Source organism: Misgurnus anguillicaudatus, unplaced genomic scaffold (assembly GCF_027580225.2).
Source record: "Misgurnus anguillicaudatus unplaced genomic scaffold, ASM2758022v2 HiC_scaffold_28, whole genome shotgun sequence".
Classification (NCBI taxonomy): domain Eukaryota; kingdom Metazoa; phylum Chordata; class Actinopteri; order Cypriniformes; family Cobitidae; genus Misgurnus; species Misgurnus anguillicaudatus.
In genome coordinates this window covers 6,878,198-6,897,080 of record NW_027395278.1, presented here as the reverse complement: position 1 = coordinate 6,897,080, position 18,883 = coordinate 6,878,198, and the positions used below count along the sequence as shown (strand labels likewise).

General features: G+C 37.1%; 2 protein-coding genes across 2 annotated transcripts in view; one reads left to right on the top strand and one right to left on the bottom strand.

Annotated features, from left to right (window-relative positions):
* The window catches only part of LOC141362616 (E3 ubiquitin-protein ligase UBR1-like), a 46,951-nt gene extending 37,390 nt beyond the window's left edge, over nucleotides 1–9,561 (top strand). Inside the window, exons 39-47 of the mRNA XM_073864925.1 lie at nucleotides 2,434–2,581; nucleotides 2,699–2,786; nucleotides 3,094–3,230; nucleotides 3,402–3,510; nucleotides 4,897–4,953; nucleotides 5,047–5,124; nucleotides 5,239–5,409; nucleotides 6,659–6,760; nucleotides 8,481–9,561. Coding sequence (XP_073721026.1) covers nucleotides 2,434–2,581; nucleotides 2,699–2,786; nucleotides 3,094–3,230; nucleotides 3,402–3,510; nucleotides 4,897–4,953; nucleotides 5,047–5,124; nucleotides 5,239–5,409; nucleotides 6,659–6,760; nucleotides 8,481–8,622 — 1,032 coding nt within the window. The 3' untranslated portion in view covers nucleotides 8,623–9,561. The remainder of the gene's footprint in view (nucleotides 1–2,433; nucleotides 2,582–2,698; nucleotides 2,787–3,093; nucleotides 3,231–3,401; nucleotides 3,511–4,896; nucleotides 4,954–5,046; nucleotides 5,125–5,238; nucleotides 5,410–6,658; nucleotides 6,761–8,480) is intronic.
* A 4,639-nt stretch (nucleotides 9,562–14,200) lies between these two features.
* Nucleotides 14,201–18,445, bottom strand: LOC141362592 (photoreceptor outer segment membrane glycoprotein 2-like). The gene is made up of 4 exons (XM_073864881.1): nucleotides 18,231–18,445; nucleotides 16,877–17,808; nucleotides 16,552–16,798; nucleotides 14,201–14,528 (listed from the first exon to the last, which is right to left on the bottom strand). The coding sequence occupies exons 2-4, from the start codon at nucleotides 17,455–17,457 to the stop codon at nucleotides 14,262–14,264; spliced, it is 1,095 nt and encodes a 364-aa protein (XP_073720982.1). The 5' UTR covers nucleotides 17,458–17,808; nucleotides 18,231–18,445; the 3' UTR covers nucleotides 14,201–14,261.
* Between the last annotated feature and the right edge of the window lie 438 nt (nucleotides 18,446–18,883).

Genomic DNA, 18,883 nt, shown 5'->3' with positions numbered 1-18,883 from the left:
ATTATTTGGACCAGTAAGCAACCCCCCAGAACATCATTGCAATGACCTAACAACAGTTCTTAAAGAAAAACACCACCAACATATTTTACTATGTTCTTACCTCAACTTAGACAAATTAATACATATCTATCTTTTTTCAGTCGTACACTTAATCTTTGTACAGCACGTCGTGAATGTGTTAGCATTTAGCCTAGCCCTGTTCATTCTTTAGGATCCAAACAGGGATGAATTTAGAAGCCACCAAACACTTCCATGTTTTCCCTATTTAAAGACACATGAGTTACATGAGTAGTTACATGAGTAAGTATGGTGGCACAAAATAAAACGTGGCGATTTTTCGACCTTGGCTCACAGTAACATCATCACTACTCCCCCTCTCGCTCAAACTTCCGGCAATATTACTGCACCCTTGGTCGAAGTGCTGCAAACTAAGTGCTCTTCCACCATACAATATAGTTCTCATTTTTTTATCCGCTTAGAAAATCGCCACATTTTATTTTGTGCCACCATACTTCTCATGTAACAGTCTTTAAATAGGGAAAACATGGAAGTGTTTGGTGGCTTCTAAATTCATCCATTTGGATCCTAAGGAATGAATGGGGCTAGGCTAAATGCTAACACATTCACGACGCGTGTACAAAGATTAAGTGCACGCATTGAAAAAAAGAGGTATGTATTAATTTGTCTTAAGTTGAGGTAAGAACATAGTAAAATGTTGAAAAACAGTGGTGTTTTCCTTTAAAACCATATATCAGCTTCATGGCAAAAAGCTTTTAAAGCCAACCACAATACTTTAAACAATAAAAAAAAACTTTTGTTAGAGATTCAGAGCGATAATCAATAGGGATGTCCCGATCAGGTTTTTTTGCCCTCGAGTCCGAGTCTGAGTCATTTGATTTTGAGTATCTGCCGATACCGAGTCCCGATCCGATACTTCTATAATACATAAAAAAAGAATAAATAAGAGCGAAAAAACAGAACCAGGATGTTCCTTATGTCATGCCGCACGCATTGCTGTTTCTGTGTGGAGTCAAAAGAGTCTAACTTGGTGCCAGCGCATAACTACAGATGTGTTAAAAAATAATGAGAATATATATATAGTATAGTACAGGGGTTAAATTGGGATTTGTTTTGTGGGGATGCTCTGTTGGGAGGGAGGGTTTGAAGGGTAAAATGTTTAATCCTGATGACAGCAAAGCCACTGGTGTGTTTCAATGACATTTTGGACCTCTGATAGGATTTTATAAGTTTCAGTTTTAAAGCTGTGCCACATGTTGACCCAAACTTTAAAATCTGAACTTTAAATTATGCAAATCAATAAGTCTGACACCCTATATGCATTTGTTGCACATGTCATTATGCACAATTGATCAAACTTTGAAGGAAGTTATAAGAATCAACCTCCTTGACTAATTCTAGGCATAAGATAGGCTACCCAGACTCAATTAACAAGAAAAACAACATACTGACTCAGCAATATATCTTATAAATTAGCCATAGAGATTCCCTAAGCTGGTCAGCAGTTAGTTATAAAATACCTTTAGTTAGGTCGTAATTAATCTGTATAATCAAAATACAATATTTTATTAAACTATACAATCAGTTGTATCCAGTTATCTTGTTAACATATTGTAATGAGATGAGTGACATGGCTAGACATACTTTTAATACTTTGTTTCTAGACTTATATTAAGTTTTCTCGACGTGGGCAGTTACCTCTCTCTCTATCTCTCATCTCTACAGTATCCTGCGCGAATGCGCGTTCTTGAGGTTCTGAGTGAGACGCGGATCTGCGTCTGAGCACATGGTGACAAAAACGATCAACGCGTCGTTTAAATGAGCGGTAAAAACCCGGTTTTGTCGTGGGTTCCTTGCACGCACGAATGTGAAGCCTATGAATGAATTTGAAAGCACGTCAATAGGCTTGTTCGACTTCATGCGGCGCCGCAACAATCGACAGCCGGGTGACGTCAAACTACCGCGAGAGTGATCCGCGAAATCATACGGAGGAGATTGCTTTTAAATCGCTTTCGCGGAACTTAGACGTCATCCGGCTATTCTCTTCTCATCAGTTCACACGCACCAGCGCAGCGCGTACACTGGCGCGGAGCAGAGCGAGACCTTAATGGATTTTAAACCCTGCATATGTATCCGAGTCCTGATCGGGAGGTAACGTCCGATTCCGATCGAGTCTGAAACCACGTGATCGGGGCCGATTTCCGATCACGTGATCGGATCGGGACATCCCTAATAATCAATACATACACAGAGATTTTACTGCTTTTCGATTTGTCGATGCTTTAATGTTTTATAAGTCGGGTAAGAGCGCCACCTAGTGGATAATAGCGGAAATATGGATTGCAATAAAAACTCTTCATTGGCAGGGAAGCATTTTAATTTTTTGGGACTTTATGTTGTGGTGGTTCTTCACAGGTGGGGCTTGTTCTGTCAATCCCAGTGTTGTATCAAGAAGAGGCAGTTGACCTGCAGCCGTCAGCGATCAGTACAGCATACAATCACCTCCACCTGTTGCACCTGGTCACTATGGGACACATGCTACAGGTTCTGCTGACCTCAAACGGTATACCCACACGCAAACACACTCACTGCTTGGATGTGGCTGTGGTTTTTGCATGCCTACTTGGGGAAAATGAGCTTCTGTGGTGACATGAATGATTGTGTATGTGTGTGTTGTCAGATTGTGCTGTGAGTAGAGGAGCTGATGAGGGAGATGAGGCTCGGGCCGCAGCAGAGATTTACTCTATTGTGTCTCAACACACTGATGGGTAAGATCCAATGGCGGCTGGTGATAATGTGCTTATACACATTAATATGTAGTAGTATTCATGTATTTGAATATTTATCAAGTTCTTAAAACAATTAATCATGAGTGCATGGGGAGCTGGGTAATGTAACAAAACACAATATTAGTAATATAATACAAAATAGTTTTCCTGTTATTTTTTATTGCTTGTTCTTTTGTTTATCTTTGTGCAGTCGTGGCCTAATGGTTAGAGAGTCTGCTGACGTGCCTTTGAGCCAAGACACCTAACCTGTTTTTTATCTCCCTCTGTCATTTCCTCTCTTTCTCAGATTGAGTTCTGGTGTATCTGGCTCTACAGTTGCAGAGAGAGTAAAGAGAGGCATCCTTCCTTTCCTGCGCTGTGCTGCACTGTTCTTCAGTTGCCTTACAGGAGTGCCCCCTCCAGAGGAACTATTCAGTATTGCAGGTCACTAAGTATATACATTATTTCATATTAATTGTGACATGGTATACACTACAGTTCGAGATATGCCACCATAAATATTTATTGCAGTTACTTAAACTCTCATGCCCAAGGCTATTTTGTTAACGCTTAAAGGGAAGAATCTAAAAATTTATTTATGTATCTTTTTTGCAGAATCTCCTGAGAGTCAGTTGCTACTGATCTGTAGTTACCTTGCCTTGCCCTGCAACCTGTTTCAACTGTTTCAGGATCACATGGATGTTATGACACCCTTAATAAAGAGGTACAAAACTTAGCAGACACCCCTGCTTATAGGATCTTATTGTTATCAGGAATAAGTAAGTAAGTAAGGTAACACTTTTCTACAGTGTCTTTGTTACAATACATGTACTTACTATAGTAAAACCAGCAAAGTATGCATAATTACATGCAACTAACCCTACTTTAATGTTTCCATTTAATGTTATTTAGCACTTAAATGGACACTTCACCTTTATTGAAAATATTCTCATTATCCAGCCCCACTAGAGTTAAACATTAGATTTTTTTTTACTGTTTTGTAATCCATTCAGCTGATCTCGGCATCTGGTGGTACCACTTTTAGCATAGCTTAGCACAATACATTGAATCTGATTAGATCATTAGCATCGCATTCAAAAATAACCAAAGAGTTTCAATATTTTTCCTATTTACAACTTGACTCTTCTGTAGTTATATTGTGTACTAAGACCGACGGAAAATTAAAAGTTGCGATTTTCTAGGCAGATATGGCTAGGAACTATACTCTCATTCTGGTGTAATAATCAAGGACTTTGCTACCGTAACATGGCTGAAGGAGGCGCAATGATACTACGTAGTGCCCGAAAATAGTCCCCTGATATTGAAAGTTACCAAGGGGACTATTTTCAGTCGCTGTGTAATATCATTGTGCCTCCTGCAGCCATGTTACAGCAGCAAAGTCCTTGATTATTACACCAGAACAAGAGTATATATAGTTCCTAGCTATACCGGCCAAGAAAATTGCAAGTTTTAATTTTCCGTCCGTCTTAGAATACAATGTAACTACAGAAGAGTCAAGTTTTAAATAGAAAAAATATCGAAACTCTTTGGTTATTTTTTAGCGCAATGCTAATGGTCTAATTAGATTCAGTGGATTGTGCTAAGCTATGCTAAAAGTGGTACCGCCAGACCTTGAGATCAGCTGAATGGTTTTCAAAACTGTAAAAATCTAATGTTTAACTCTAGGGGAGCTGGAAAATGAGCTTATTTTTTTATTTTTTTTAAGTGGAGTGTCCCTTTTAAGTGTATAATTTCATTATGACAAGGACAAAAATTATAACTGAAAAAAACAACAACATAAAGAGTCCTATATATTGCTTTATTATTGCATTTTTTTTAAATAAATGTAATATTAATAAAATCAAAATGACCTGAATATGACCTTATATGACCTGAGTTATTTAAGAAATTCCTTTGCCTTTCGGTTTATAACTAACATGAACCATTGTAAAATCAGTGTAGGCAACTACTTGTGCATAATGCTTTTAACAATGGACTTATATCCATTATATCCACGTAATTTACAAGTAGATGCACAGATTAAATCAGGAGTTTAGAAATATCTTAAGCATTTCTAAATATCAAGCGATGTTTTATGTCTGTGACTCAGGTGGTGTGAAAATCCAGCCATATCCAGAGCACTTAAAGGTGAAATGCACATTATCAGGTCAGATGACATTCACTTTCTCCTCTGTTTATTTGTCAAAATCATTCCTCATTATTAAAGGCAAATTACATGACTTTCCGAATTTCTGTTCAGGTATCCTTGCAAAATAAACAGGTTAATAGATCTTCCAGAGGACTATAGCGTGCTGCTGAACCAAGCAAGTCAATTTAAGTAAGAGTCTGCAGTTAGTTACCTAAATCATGTAGTCTTATCATGTAAATGTCTTATTTAAATAGATTAAAATTAAGTTGTAATAAAAGGATTTTCTGCTTATCATCTCTCTAGATGTCCAAACTCATCAGATGATGAGCGCAAACACCCAACTTTGTGTCTGCTCTGCGGGGTCATGCTGTGCGCACAGAGTCCCTGCTGTCAGGTGCAGCTGAACGGAGAAGATGTGGGAGCTTGCACGGCCCACGCTGACACCTGCGGGGCTGGTGTGGGAATATTTCTCAGGTGCGTCTCATAGGGGTGTAACGATTCATCGTGCAAATGCGCGTTTTCTCAATGAATGAATTTGAATGAATTACGGTGAAATCCAGGCACATCCGAACACCAGGGGGCGCTCCCGTGCAGAAACTCCCTTTGTGCCACACAAGAAGTAGCATTACAAACGCTATTCCAGGAAATGTCTACACATGAATATTTATACGCTGTTCTTCAAATTGTTTCAGGTATTTTCATGATAATAAAGAATATTTTGAATGATTTTGTTTAACGAGTGTTGCTTTTTTAAATGCACAGTATAAACGACTCCGACTCATAATGATTTTAGATTGATAAGGACTTCCTACTGACCAAATGCCGTAATACAGGCACAAGCTGTGCATAAAACAAAGAATCGCAGCCTTGCGATTCAGAATCGATTTCAGACAGGCATTTTTAATGAGGACCGCGATTGAATCGTGATTGAATCGTTACATCCCTAGCGTCTCATTTTCCATCCACATCTTTTTTACTAACAAACTACTTGGCATAAGATGATAAGGTGATTTTACACCAGTTATAGACAGGTTTGTGATTATGCACAGTACTGTGCAAAAGTCTTAGGCCACCATCACCAGCTGTGTTATTTTATCAAAGTTTTAATGTCCATCCATATTTATTTTTCACTCTTTTTTTAAGATACAAACAAAATACAGGAAATATGTCTACAAAATAAATAAAAATTTCAGAACTAAATGTCTTCTTCAGGCATCAGCCAGTATTTAGTGTGACCTCTCTTGGCACTAAACACATCTTGAGCTTTTTTGAGAAGACTGAAGTCCAGAAGTCATTCGATTAGAATGAGAAATTATGATTTAATTTCATTTAGGTTTAAGAGATCCTGCACAGCTGCCTGCTATTGCTGAAGTGGAAGGGGAGTTTACCCTAAATACCTGACACTTCCGCTTATACTTTTATACTGTTTTTATTGCAACATACACATTCCCTGTATTTTCTGGTTGTATTCTAATAAAGAGACTGAGAAATAATTATATACAGTATGACTATACAATTGCAAAAACAACAAATCTAATAGTAGCATGGTGGCCTAAGACTTTTGCACAGTACTTCCAAACAAGGCAATGTAGAATCTATGAATGTATGCTGTTGTTTTTGATCCAGACACTTAATTGTACCTGGAATAAGTTTACTGTTTTGATCTAGTGTGTCTATCAAATGATTGCCAATGAAGATTTTGTTTTTCTGTTTGTTTGAGCAGGGTTAGAGAGTGTGAGATTGTATTGATGGCCAGTAAGACCCGAGGGTGTCGATATCCAGCTCCTTACCTTGATGACTATGGAGAAACAGATCCAGAGCTTGTGTAATGTATATTTTTATAGATGCAAAATAACCAGGGAAGCACTAACATATAAATTTTGGCAACTGATAGGCCTGCATTTTCTATTGAAATTATCAAAACATTGTTTAATAATGTGGAATACTTTACAATGTTTAATGTTTTTACATTGTTAAGGGGTCGCTCCACTTTTTTTGAAAATATGCTCATTTTCCAGCTCCCCTAGAGTTAAACATTTGATTCTTACCATTTTGGAATCCATTCAGTGGATCCCTGCGTCTGGCGCTACCACTTTTAGCATAGCTTAGCATAATCCATTGAATCTGATTAGACCATTAGCATCCCGCTCAAAAATGACCAGAGTTTCGATATTTTTCCTATTTAAAACTTGACTCTTCTGTAGTTACATCATGTACTAAGACCGGCGGAAAATTAAAAGTTGCGATTATCATTTCAATGATATTACGCAGCAGCCAAAAATAGTCCCCTTAGTATCTTTTAATAGCAGGGGACTATTTTCAGCCACTACGTAATATCATTGCGCCTCCTGTAGCCATGGTACAGCAGCAAAGTCCTTGATTATTACGCCAGAATGAGAGTATAGTTCCTGGCCATATCTGCCTAGAAAATCGCAACTTTTAATTTTCCGTCGGTCTAGTACCAGGGTTCCCACGGGTCCTTGAAATCCTTGAAAGTTTGTGAATCTGGGGGAAAAAATTCTAAGCCCTGGGAAGTTTTTGAAAATATACATACATAGGTACAGGTCATTAAAAGTGCTTGAATCTATTTTATGCAAGTTTTCTGGGAAAAAAATCCATATTATTCACTGTGTAGTGTAGGATAATATCATAAAAATTCTAGCCTTTTAAGCACATGTGCTAAACTGTTCGCTTTAAATGCTTATATCTTCTGTATGCAAATGTTGATTCATACCAAAATGCTTTTTTGCATAGTTGTGTTTGACACATGAAAACGTCTCGGGTTATGTATGTAACACTTGTTCCCTGAGAATGGAACGAGGCGCTGCGTCTCCCTTGCCATATTCCTGCGTCCCTGAAACGCCGTTTTTGGCAATATTTCAGATAGCGATATACTTCACCCTGCCTTTGTCGTTAAGCCTCATCATTGGTTGAATTTGATATACACATTCAGACGCACGTGGAGGGTCCCCAAAGTGTCACCGCAGTGACGCAGCGCGATTCCCTCGAAAGGGAACTGTAACAATGAAACGTGCCCCCACATTTAGTCCTTGAATTTGAGGGTATTGGACCTGGAAAGTCCTTGAAAGGTCCTTGAATTTGAAGTTAACTAAGGTGTGGGAACCCTGTAGTACACGATGTAACTACAGAAGAGTCAAGTTTTAAATAAAAAAAATGTCTAAACTCTTTGGTTCATTTTGAGCGTGATGCTAATGGTCTAATCTGACTCAATAGATTGTGCTAAGCTATGCTAAAAGTGGTAGCGCCAGAACCGGAGATCTGCTGAATGGATTCCAAAACGATAAAAATCAAATGTTTAACTCTAGGGGAGCTGGAAAATGAGCATAATTTTAAAAAAGTGCAGTGTCCCTTTAACAAACAGAACAATATTGTAAATTGTGTCCCAGTGTTGTACAGTTCAAACAAAAAATGCATCACTTAAGCATACATAAATTTGTCCTTACCGTCATTTTAATGTTGAATATTGACTCTCAGTCTCTTAGACTTGTTAACATTTTCTTTACGCGCATTGTGTGCTCTTGCAGGCGTGGGAACCCTCTGCACCTGAGTCCAGAGCGTTACCGCAAATTGCTCAATATGTGGCAGCAACACTGCATCCTGGAAGAAATTGCCCGTAGTCTGGAGGTTCTCAACGTCATGTTCGCCTTTGAGTGGCAGATGCTCTGAGGAGCAGCACAACGCCAACCGCAGGGCATGCGACATTCTGCTAGGTTACGCTTGAAATCTGCCTCACTGCAAAGACTAATAAAACTTCCCAGCTTCCCAACATCTTTACGAACTGATTTCCTTCAGACATTGTTTTATGGGCAGCCACACTGAATAGACCCATAAAAATGATTCACAAAGTCAGCGTGTTTCTCGGCTCTTAATTTATTTAGCTTTGGTTGCAGGCTGCATCGTTTCTTACTGATTTGTGCCTCATTGTGTGGTTTTTGTATCATTATCAGAATGTAAAGAGGCTTTTGTCTCTATTACATGCTTTTCTGTTGTTTTATACCTTTGCAAAATGTTTTCCAACCCTTCTTTGCTGCAGTTTTTTTGTTAATCTGCGAGAAAATTATATCAATATGTAAGGTTATTATAGAAAATGTGGTAAAGTATATTGTTTAAGGATGTGAAGCTGTTACTTGTGAATTATACAAAATTTTGTCTAAGTCACGTTTCTCCTCAAAATCATAAAGCCCATTTTAAGGGCCATTACAATTTTTTGCATGTGCCTCATTGTGATATTCTTTTGGGGGTAAATCTGTAATCTTTCTTCACCTGTGCTATGGATGTCACATGAACATGTATATAAAACAATAATGTATAATTAGAAGCTTATTTTATTATATAAATATAACCGTTATGTAATAGAAACACTGTAAGTCAATGTTCACATGCAACAATGCCTGTTGGATAAATCCAAGCGTATTTCACTTTTTCCACTCATTATTATGTATTAAATACTAGCCTTTTCATTTAGTGACAGTTTAATGGCAGGTTATAAAGAACACAATACACAACTTACATCATGTTTCAAAAATATGGAAGAAGTTTTAGTTTGCACTTGGCTTCAAGCTGTTTGTTTACAATAAACTACTGAGTGAAAACTCATCCATGATGGATTGCTTGTCTTTGCTTTGTATCTTGTAGACTAGATGTGTTATGTGTACTTTCTCAAGTTTTTTATTGTAAATACTGTAGTTTCCAAATGAAAAATAATGGTTATCTTTGGTTCACATTAATATAAGAAATACAGTTTTCCTGTTGAGACAGAGCATTGTGATTGAAAATCTCAAAACTTACATTATAATAATAATCATGAGTTACACACATTCTGAGTGTTTTTGCAATAAGCCTAGTTGGTGCCTATTGTACACCAATGTTACACAACAAGCCAAAGAATTTAAGTATCTTTCACATCCAAAAACAAAAAATGCTGGGTTTACATGCAGACATTTAAAGCGAAGTAATTAAAGCGCTCAGATGCTAAAGCCACTAAATGCCACATCCGTCAAAAATGAAATAATGATATTAACCAAATGTTCTCGGCATGTATTATACATTCATCAAATACTTTTGCTTCAAATTCACTTAATCCTGACTTCAGGCTATTAAGAAATACCAGTTTGTTGGCAGAATCCATTGAAAGTCTGGTAAAAAAAAACTCATTTATTTTCTCTCAGAGGGTTTTGAATCTGAGCTCATAATTGTACCCCATATAGCAATCCTAGACATTACAATTTTGGGATTATCAACTTTTATTCGTTAATCAAACATTACATGTTGAATTTACTATCATAACATATTTAAAATCAATTTAGTCATAATTGAACTTTATAGTGTAAAAATAGAGTTAGAGGCCATCGGTATTGTTATAATAGCCTAATGTAATCATTTTTGTGAATAACTGTATAAGCCTATTTTTTCAGGCACGAGATTGAGGCATAGTTTTTGCATAGGTGTTGTTGAATATATACACTCACCTAAAGGATAATTAGGAACACCTGTTCAATTTCTCATTAATGCAATTATCTAATCAACCAATCCCATGATTGGGCAAATGAATGGGGTTTTCGGTTCTCAGTGGACAAAACTCAAGTAATTTGTTTTACAAAAAAGAAAAGTAACCCTATCATTAGCATTAAATTGTATGGTCAAGAAGTGAAGCAAACAGCAGTTGTGCGTTTTTTAGGTGTATGGATGGATGTTAAATTGAATTTTATAATACATATCCAGAAGCTTGTAGACAAATGCAAAAAAGCTTTAAATGTCATGAGGTGCTTAGCAGGAATCGATTGGGGAGCATGTTGTCAGTCCCTTAAGACAGTTTATTGTGCCACAATAAGATCAGCAATAGATTACGGCAGTATGGTATATTGTACTGCATCTAAAGCTCAACTTGTAAAGTTAGAGACAATTCAGTCGCAGGCTTTGCGAATTTGTTGTGGAGCTTTCAGATCCTCTCCAATACCGGCAGTGCAAGTAGAGATGGGGGAAATGCCTCAAAAAATTCGTAGACTTAAGTTAAAAATGAGATATTGGATAAGTATTAAGGGACATTCGGATCGTCATCCAATTAAAATGGTGTTGCAGGAATGTTGGGAACATGGAATTAAAAAGATATCGAGTTTTGGATGGACGGCCAGTGAGGAGGCTCGGAAGATGGGGTTAAGTGAATTAAATGTTGCATCTACTGTAAATAGTTCAGCAATCCCCCCTTGGCTTTTCCCAATGCCTTTAATAGATACTCAATTGAGTAAAGAAAGGCAGAATGATGGCTTAAATAGTCTAGATATACAGCAATACATAGACCAAACGTATTATAGTGCAGTACAAATATATACTGATGGTTCAAAAGATCCAGAATCCGGGAAAACAGCAGTAGCAGTATATATACCACTCTTTAATATCAGAATATCAAAAAGAACTTCAGATCATATTTCTGTATTCACAGCAGAAATAATAGCAATATGTCTAGCTCTACAGTGGATAGAAGAAGTACAACCAACAAGGGCAGTGATTTGTACAGATTCTTTTTCAGTTTTGTATAGCTTGGCAAGTGGAACATCATCAGCAAGGCAAGATATGATTTTTGAAGTAATGCAGAGTCTTTACAGATCAAGACAGTATGGATTATTTGTAAATTTTGTTTGGATTCCATCGCATATGGGGAGGAAGGAAATGAAGAGGCTGATAATTTGGCCAAGCAGGCATTAAATCATCCACAAAAGGATATTAAAGTGGCATTAAGTAAGACAGAAATTAAAGTGATAATAGCGAAACAAATACAGGAAATTTGGCAGAAGGAATGGAATGAAGAAATAAAGGGTAGACATTTTTACGGTATTCAAGGAGAAGTTGGTTCAGTGAGAAGAAGATTCAGAAATAGGAAAGAGGACGTTTTAGTCACAAGAATGCGTTTAGGACATTGTTTATTAAATAAATGTCTTCAAAGAATTGGTAAGCATGACAATGGAAATTGTGATAAATGTGGATTAGCTGAAACTGTAGGACATGTGCTCATAGAATGTGAAGCTTATGAAAGAGAGCGTTTCAAGTTAAAACAAGCTTTAAGAAATATTGAGATTAATGAGATGACACTTCAAGTTTTCCTAGGGAAAGGTACTAAGCAATCAAAAATATATCACGAGTTAATTATATTTTTAAAGGAAACAGGATTATTTAATAGGATGTAAAAATCACTTCTGTGTAAACTCTTAAATTTATATATTTTTTTTACAGAGTAGGTTAAGTTTAAATCTTCCTTTCAAATATGCTCCTTCACACTCCTTTCCAGTAGGTGGCGGGAATGCACCTTTTAAGTTGGTTTGCCAACCGCCATAAAACCCTAGAAGAAGAAGAAGAAGAAGAACCAATCCCATGGCAGTTGCTTCAATGCATTTTGGGGTGTGGTCCTGGTCAAGACAATCTCCTAAACTCCAAACTGAATGTCAGAATGGGAAAGAAAGGTGATTTAAGCAATTCTGAGCGTGGCATGGTTGTGGTGCCAGACAGTGCCGGTCCGAGTATTTCACAATCTGCTCAATTACTGGGATTTTCACGCACAACCATTTCTAGGGTTTATAAAGAATGGTGTGAAAAGGGAAAATATCCAGTATGCGGCAGTCCTGTGGGCGAAAATACCTTGATGCTAGAGGTCAGAATAAAAAGGGCAGACTGATTCAAGCTGATAGAAGAGCAACTTTGACTACAATAACCACTCGTTACAACCGAGGTATGCAGCAAAGCATTTGTGAAGCCACAACACGCACAACCTTGAGGCGGATGGGCTACAACAGCAGAAGACCCCACCGGGTACCACTCATCTCCACTACAAATAGGAAAAAGAGGCTACAATTTGCACAAGCTCACTAAAATTGGACAGTTGAAGACTGGAAAAATGTGCCTGGTCTGATGAGTCTCAATTTCTGTTAAGACATTCAGATGGTAGAGTCAGAATTTGGTGTAAACATAATGAGAACATGGATCCATCATGCCTTATTACCACTGTGCAGGCTGGTGGTGGTGTAATGGTGTGGGGGATGTTTTCTTGGCATACTTTAGGCCCCTTAGTGCCAATTGGGCATCATTCAAATGCCACGGCCTACCTGAGCATTGTTTCTGACCATGTTCATCCCTTTATGACCACCATGTACCCATCCTCTGATGGCTACTTCCAGCAGGATAATGCACCATGTCACAAAGCTCAAATAATTTCAAATTGGTTTCTTGAACATGACAATGAGTTCACTGTACTAAAATGGCCCCCACAATCACCAGATCTCATCCCAATAGAGCATCTTTGGGATGTGGTGGAACCGGAGCTTCGTGCCGTGGATGTGCATCCCACAAATCTCCATCAACTGCAAGATGCTATCCTATCAATATGGGCCAACATTTCTAAAAAATGCTTTCAGCACCTTGTTGAATCAATGCCACGTAGAATTAAGGCAGTTCTGAAGGCAAAAAGGGGTCAAACACAGTATTAGTATGGTGTTCCTAATAATCCTTTAGGTGAGTGTATATAGAATATTTATGATTTCACGAAAATGTTTCTTCACAGTGCATTATGGACAGGAATTTAAAAGGCAGGAATGCAGTTGAAAGTTACTATTTGATTATTCAAAAATAACTTTATTTGGTAACATTAAAAATGTTTGATATTAATGGACTAACTGAAAAAAAGCTGTTGTAAATGTAATAAACATCCCTAAATGCCCTTAAAAAATTTAAATTTCTAACACTGCAATCCAACCTACTTACCATAACACATGTATTGATCCTTATTCACACTATTTACAGTACATGGTACAATTGCTAAACACTTTTATATAAATTAGACTGTTGCATCTTTATTAAGAGGCAGTTTAAGATGTCAAGGCCCCATGTTGCTTTACACTGACATAAACCTCTTCTTTGCATGTCAAAACAATGTAATTCATGATTTTCATTTCACATTGAAACGGAATTCAGCAAAAATGTGCCATTTGGGTGTGTCCCTTTAAATGCAAATAAACTGATCTCTGCACTAAATGGCAGTGCTGTGGTTGGATAGTGCAGATTAAGGGGCAGTATTATCCTCTGACATCACAGGAAGAGCCAAATTTCAATGATCTTTTTTTTCACATCCTTGCAGATAATAGTTTACCAAAACTTAAAAAGTTACTGGATTGATCTTTTTACATTTTCTAGGTTGATAGAAGCACCGGGGACCCATTTCTAGCACTTAAACATGGAAAAAATCAGATTTTCATGTTTGTTTGTTTGCTTATGTATGTAACATTTAAAACGGTCATCAGAATGAACAATATGGCCAAAGGCTAACTGGCTATTGGAATAGGCTTTGGAGGCACATTGTCTGGACCATAGTGTGCTGTAGATGGTCTGTCAATGTTTGGATCTCCATTGCTGGCTGTGTTGATTTGGTTAAACTTGCCCAGGTTTTTGATAATGCTGAAATTAGAGCGAGCCGTCTCCACCAAGCTGCTCTCGAGGAGCCACCCGTCAGAGTCACTTTCGGGGTCACCTTGACGCACCACGTTCTCCAGGGCCGTCTGGAGGTACCGGACCCCCGTAAGGACAGAGAGCTTTCAGAGAAGGTACTTATATTAGAGGCTGGGTTAGTTTACACCAAAAAATGAAAATTCTGTCATCATTTACTAACCAAACCGTTCATGAGCCCCATTCACTTCCATAGTATTCTTTTTTCTTACTATAGAAAAATGTTTGGTTACAGGGTGATTCTCTGAATTGGGTGCCTTTTGGGTCATACTTTTTTTTAAATATATACCTTAAATAGTTATATTTTTGATCATTTCATGTGATAGTGGATTAGTCAAACCTTTAAGAAAATACATTTTCCCACCTCAGGCATGAAATTCTAATCAATATTGAGTGTTTTTTTCCACTTGGACTTGGACCCTGTTTAAATATGATTTAAAAAGATTTTCAAGTAAATTCTTGTAGAAGCTTTTCAAAGAGATGTCCCTTGTTTGATATCATTTATTGCATGTAGAATTTTTTTTTAATACTCACCATTTGAATACCAAATCAGGTCATGAAAACTGTATCTAACATTGGTCTTCATATCTTATCACAAAATATGCATTAACATTAGAATTTAATCAGGCTTTCATATTTTTTCAGACTGTCCTGTAAATTCTGCACACAGCAAAACAAACATTGACCTAATTTGTCGTTTTATCACCAAAATATTAATAAAAACTATCAAATAACAGGGTTGAACTCAGCATAACGGGGTTGAAAATGATAACAGGGTTGAAGTGATGATCATCATTTAATATAGCATGGATTTCTTACCTGTAAAATGAATGATATCACATTCAATAAAATTGTATTTTATTAAAGTTGGCAAAAACAAACAAACATTTTAATAAGTATTTAACATTAAATCAAAAGAATTAAGGATTATTTGATCAAAAACATCAATCGATCTTTCAATTTGGTTTTATTGAACATAAAATACCATAATCGATTATTTCTAACAGGTCACATAACAATATAACAAGTCTACAATTGAGTACTCTACTAAAAAGTGTCAAATTTTCAACCCCGTCACAACGATTCAACCCTGTTATAATAAAAATGTGACGGGGTTGAATGTGACGGGGTTGAAGTTTTTGCCTAACAGTAGCTGTAACTCCGTACTTAACTAAGACAGTAGCATCACATGGCATTTAGGAAATCATACAAGTTTAATGTTTTGCAAAACTATTATTAAATTTTTCTTAAACCGTTGTTTACTATCATTTAGTAATACAACAGAGTTGAAATGTTGAGCCTGACAATCTTAATCTGACAGTGAAAAACATGAAATAAATGTAAGAAAAGATTCTGACACTTGCCTTTCTTTGCAGCATGTTCTTCAAGAGACTTGTGTGATATCACTTTCTGGGTGTGATGCCACAGGGATTGATCCGTTATTTTTATAGGGGGGTAAATAGTATGGCGTGACGGGGTTGAAAACAAACTGGAGGACGTGTATAAATATTGCAATTTCATATATAATTAATGCATTTTTATATACATATGTATATTTTAGTTAAAGTAAACCCACGTATGATTAAATTAGCAGTAACTATTTTGCATTAATTGCAGTTTTTATTTGTTTGATATTCAATGAAAATGTAATGATGGTTAGTGGGGACATGCAAGTATGCTTGTTGTCTACTACTTCGGCAACCCATATCTATAAATTAAAATAAAATAAAAGCATTTGTTGTTGCATTATAATGCAAAGGCACCTGGTTCTATTAATTGATTGCGTTAAAATGCATTTTGTGATTTCCTTTAATTAAAAATCTTTGAAGTAAGTTTGGGGGACTTGAAGGGCACCCAATTCAGAGAATCACCCTACAAACATTCCTCAAAATATCTTCCTTCGTGTTCATCAGAGCAAATAAATGTATACAGGTTTGTAACAACATGAGCGTGGCAGAATGATGGCAGAATTTAAATTTTTGGATGAATGATTCCTTTAAAAGGCTTTGCAAATATTTCTAATTTCACTGTGGATTAGAACATCAAAGCTGTCAAATTAAACGCAATGTTTTAACTTTGCTGATCAGCAAAGCAATAAAGACAACTCACCTCAAACAGCCAGATAATAAGAACAGTAAGGCCAATTGAATGCATGATGTTTGTGTAGTACTCTAACAGAGCTTGTCGACAGCCTCTCATCCACAGGTTGAGCTCCTCGGTCTGGTACTCGTAATTAAAGTGGGCCGAGTTATTGGTGATTTGATCCTGAATGCATGGACGAGGAGAGTTGACATTGCAGCAGCTGAAAGGAACTGCGTCCATTAGATATTTGCCCTCCACATTGCTGCGAAGGCGGCTAATAAGAAAAGAAAATACATTGTCAGAATCTAAATCAAATATAATTGCTTATTTTGACTTGGCATGTCTAACTTACTCCACCACTTCCCGTCGAGACATGTCTAGGTACCGGTTGCTGACCCACTGGATCTGAAACCAGTCTCTGTGGCCCTCATTCCCACAGCATTGGAACTGGATCTGCAGGAGATCGACAGTGCGTTTTAAGAAGCAGCGTCCGGGTGTGTCCGTGTCCTTGTAGTACCGCATAGCATCACGTAGCCCCAGCATGAGTGACTCTTCCAGCTGTCCGTGCAAGCTGTAGCACATCAGGGCGCCCACGAGGACACTCAGAGTGAAGAAAAACGTACAAATGATGTATGGAAGCATGACAAGCTTCCAACGCAAGAACTTGCTAGTGTCCACACAGTCATAGCAGATCTTTCCTCCTAAAAAGTTGATTCCACAAGCTATCAATCCTACTGCAATTAACATGTTTGGCACAGACTGAAGCTGACGTTCGGTCATTAGGTCCTGCCGTTTGTTAATCTCCACTTTCAGAAAGATTCCCAAACTAAAGAGGATGATCCCTGTTACCACAGAAACCCAGTTCAGCACCCACAGAACCTGAGCCAGTTTGTCCCTCTTGGTTTTAGTGAACCTCACTGGTAACACAGCCATATTAGATCCGTGGTAATTGCCTTAGTTTCATAGAAGCATATACGGTTGGTATTTGAAGAATAGACAAGCGCATAATAGGACTTATTCTTCTTAACCATCAGCTTTATGCCCTAACTTAGTGTTATTTAGTAGCTATGTTCAAACTGTAAGAATGTAGCAAATTCATTTTAAGGATTTTAATTGTGAGATGAACAGATTGTGATAAAAAGGCAACAAAAAAAAAATTGGTCAGCTGAGCTTAACAAGGCCATTTAATTCACAGGTTTATCAAAGTGGTTGAAGAGGCCATTGGTGGTGATTTCAAAAAATAGTGAAATATTTTCCACTCCAAATATTTTTGCAAATGTACACCTGAGGAAAAAAGCAACACAGTAGGTACACTGAGCAAAACCAGAACATTACATAGAGATGCAAAACTGTATAACATAAATCTGACTTGGTGAAATTATCATTGATACTATGGTAACTGTATTATTTGCAATATATTACGCTATACCAGATTCAGCAATCTTCCGATTTCGGATCAGCACATCATTACTATTTACATACATTTCCATAAAAGTATTGTAAATACTCTCCAAATGTCAAATCCAAATATTTGCAGCCATATAAAGTGATAATTCTAAAAATATTCATGATCACGATATTAAAGGCTCAAAATAGCAGGCAAAACAAAGTTCACCTGGACAAACATACGCAGGCTTGTCCTCATTCAGACTTGGTGAGTAAGGATGATCCTTGAATAGGGATTGTATTAAAGAGGTATTACTCACCAGTTCATGTCTACGGCATTCATGTCTATGATATTTCACTTCATTAAAGTTGATTAGTCCCTGTATTTCCATCAGATGTCCTCAGTTTTTGTCCAACAATATGAATGCATTGTTTGTTCATAAAAGTGGACATTTGTGTAAGGGTCTGCCACAGGCTAAGCTGTGACCTCTCTCATAATTCCTTTTAATCAGTAATCAGCCCAGTTGGATTTGCCTTCTGCCATCAGCACAAATCTTACTGTGTGTGTGGAGAGAGAGAATAGAGATAGTGATAGTAAACGAGAAAGAACTATAGGACACAAGATCCTATGTCTCCTATGCTGATATGTATCTTGCATGTCCCATGATTAAATACTTAAAAACCAATGCAAGAGCCAATGAGATACATTATTGACATTCTGCCATATTTCAACTTAAAGCACAGATTAATGTTTGCAAATTAAACATTGTAATTTAAAACAGTCTATTTGTGACCTCTATATTGTATTTCAAATAAAATACCAGTATTGCATATTTTGTAATAGCTGTTCTTGTAGATGGAAAAAAAAACACAATAAAGCCCCTAATGGTCACAAAAGGTCAGGTATGTACTAGTAGTTTTTTATGTATACTGTATTAATATGTTTGAGATATAACAAACAACGCAAATTGCT

Coding starts and splice junctions, on each gene's coding strand:
- LOC141362592 (XM_073864881.1), bottom strand. CDS start 17,457: ATGGCTGTGTTACCAGTGAGGTTCACTAAAACCAAGAGGGACAAACTG. Junction 16,799..16,876: donor TCTCGACGGGAAGTGGTGGA/GTAAGTTAGACA, acceptor TTTTCTTATTAG/CCGCCTTCGCAGCAATGTGG. Junction 14,529..16,551: donor TTATTATCTGGCTGTTTGAG/GTGAGTTGTCTT, acceptor CTTCTCTGAAAG/CTCTCTGTCCTTACGGGGGT.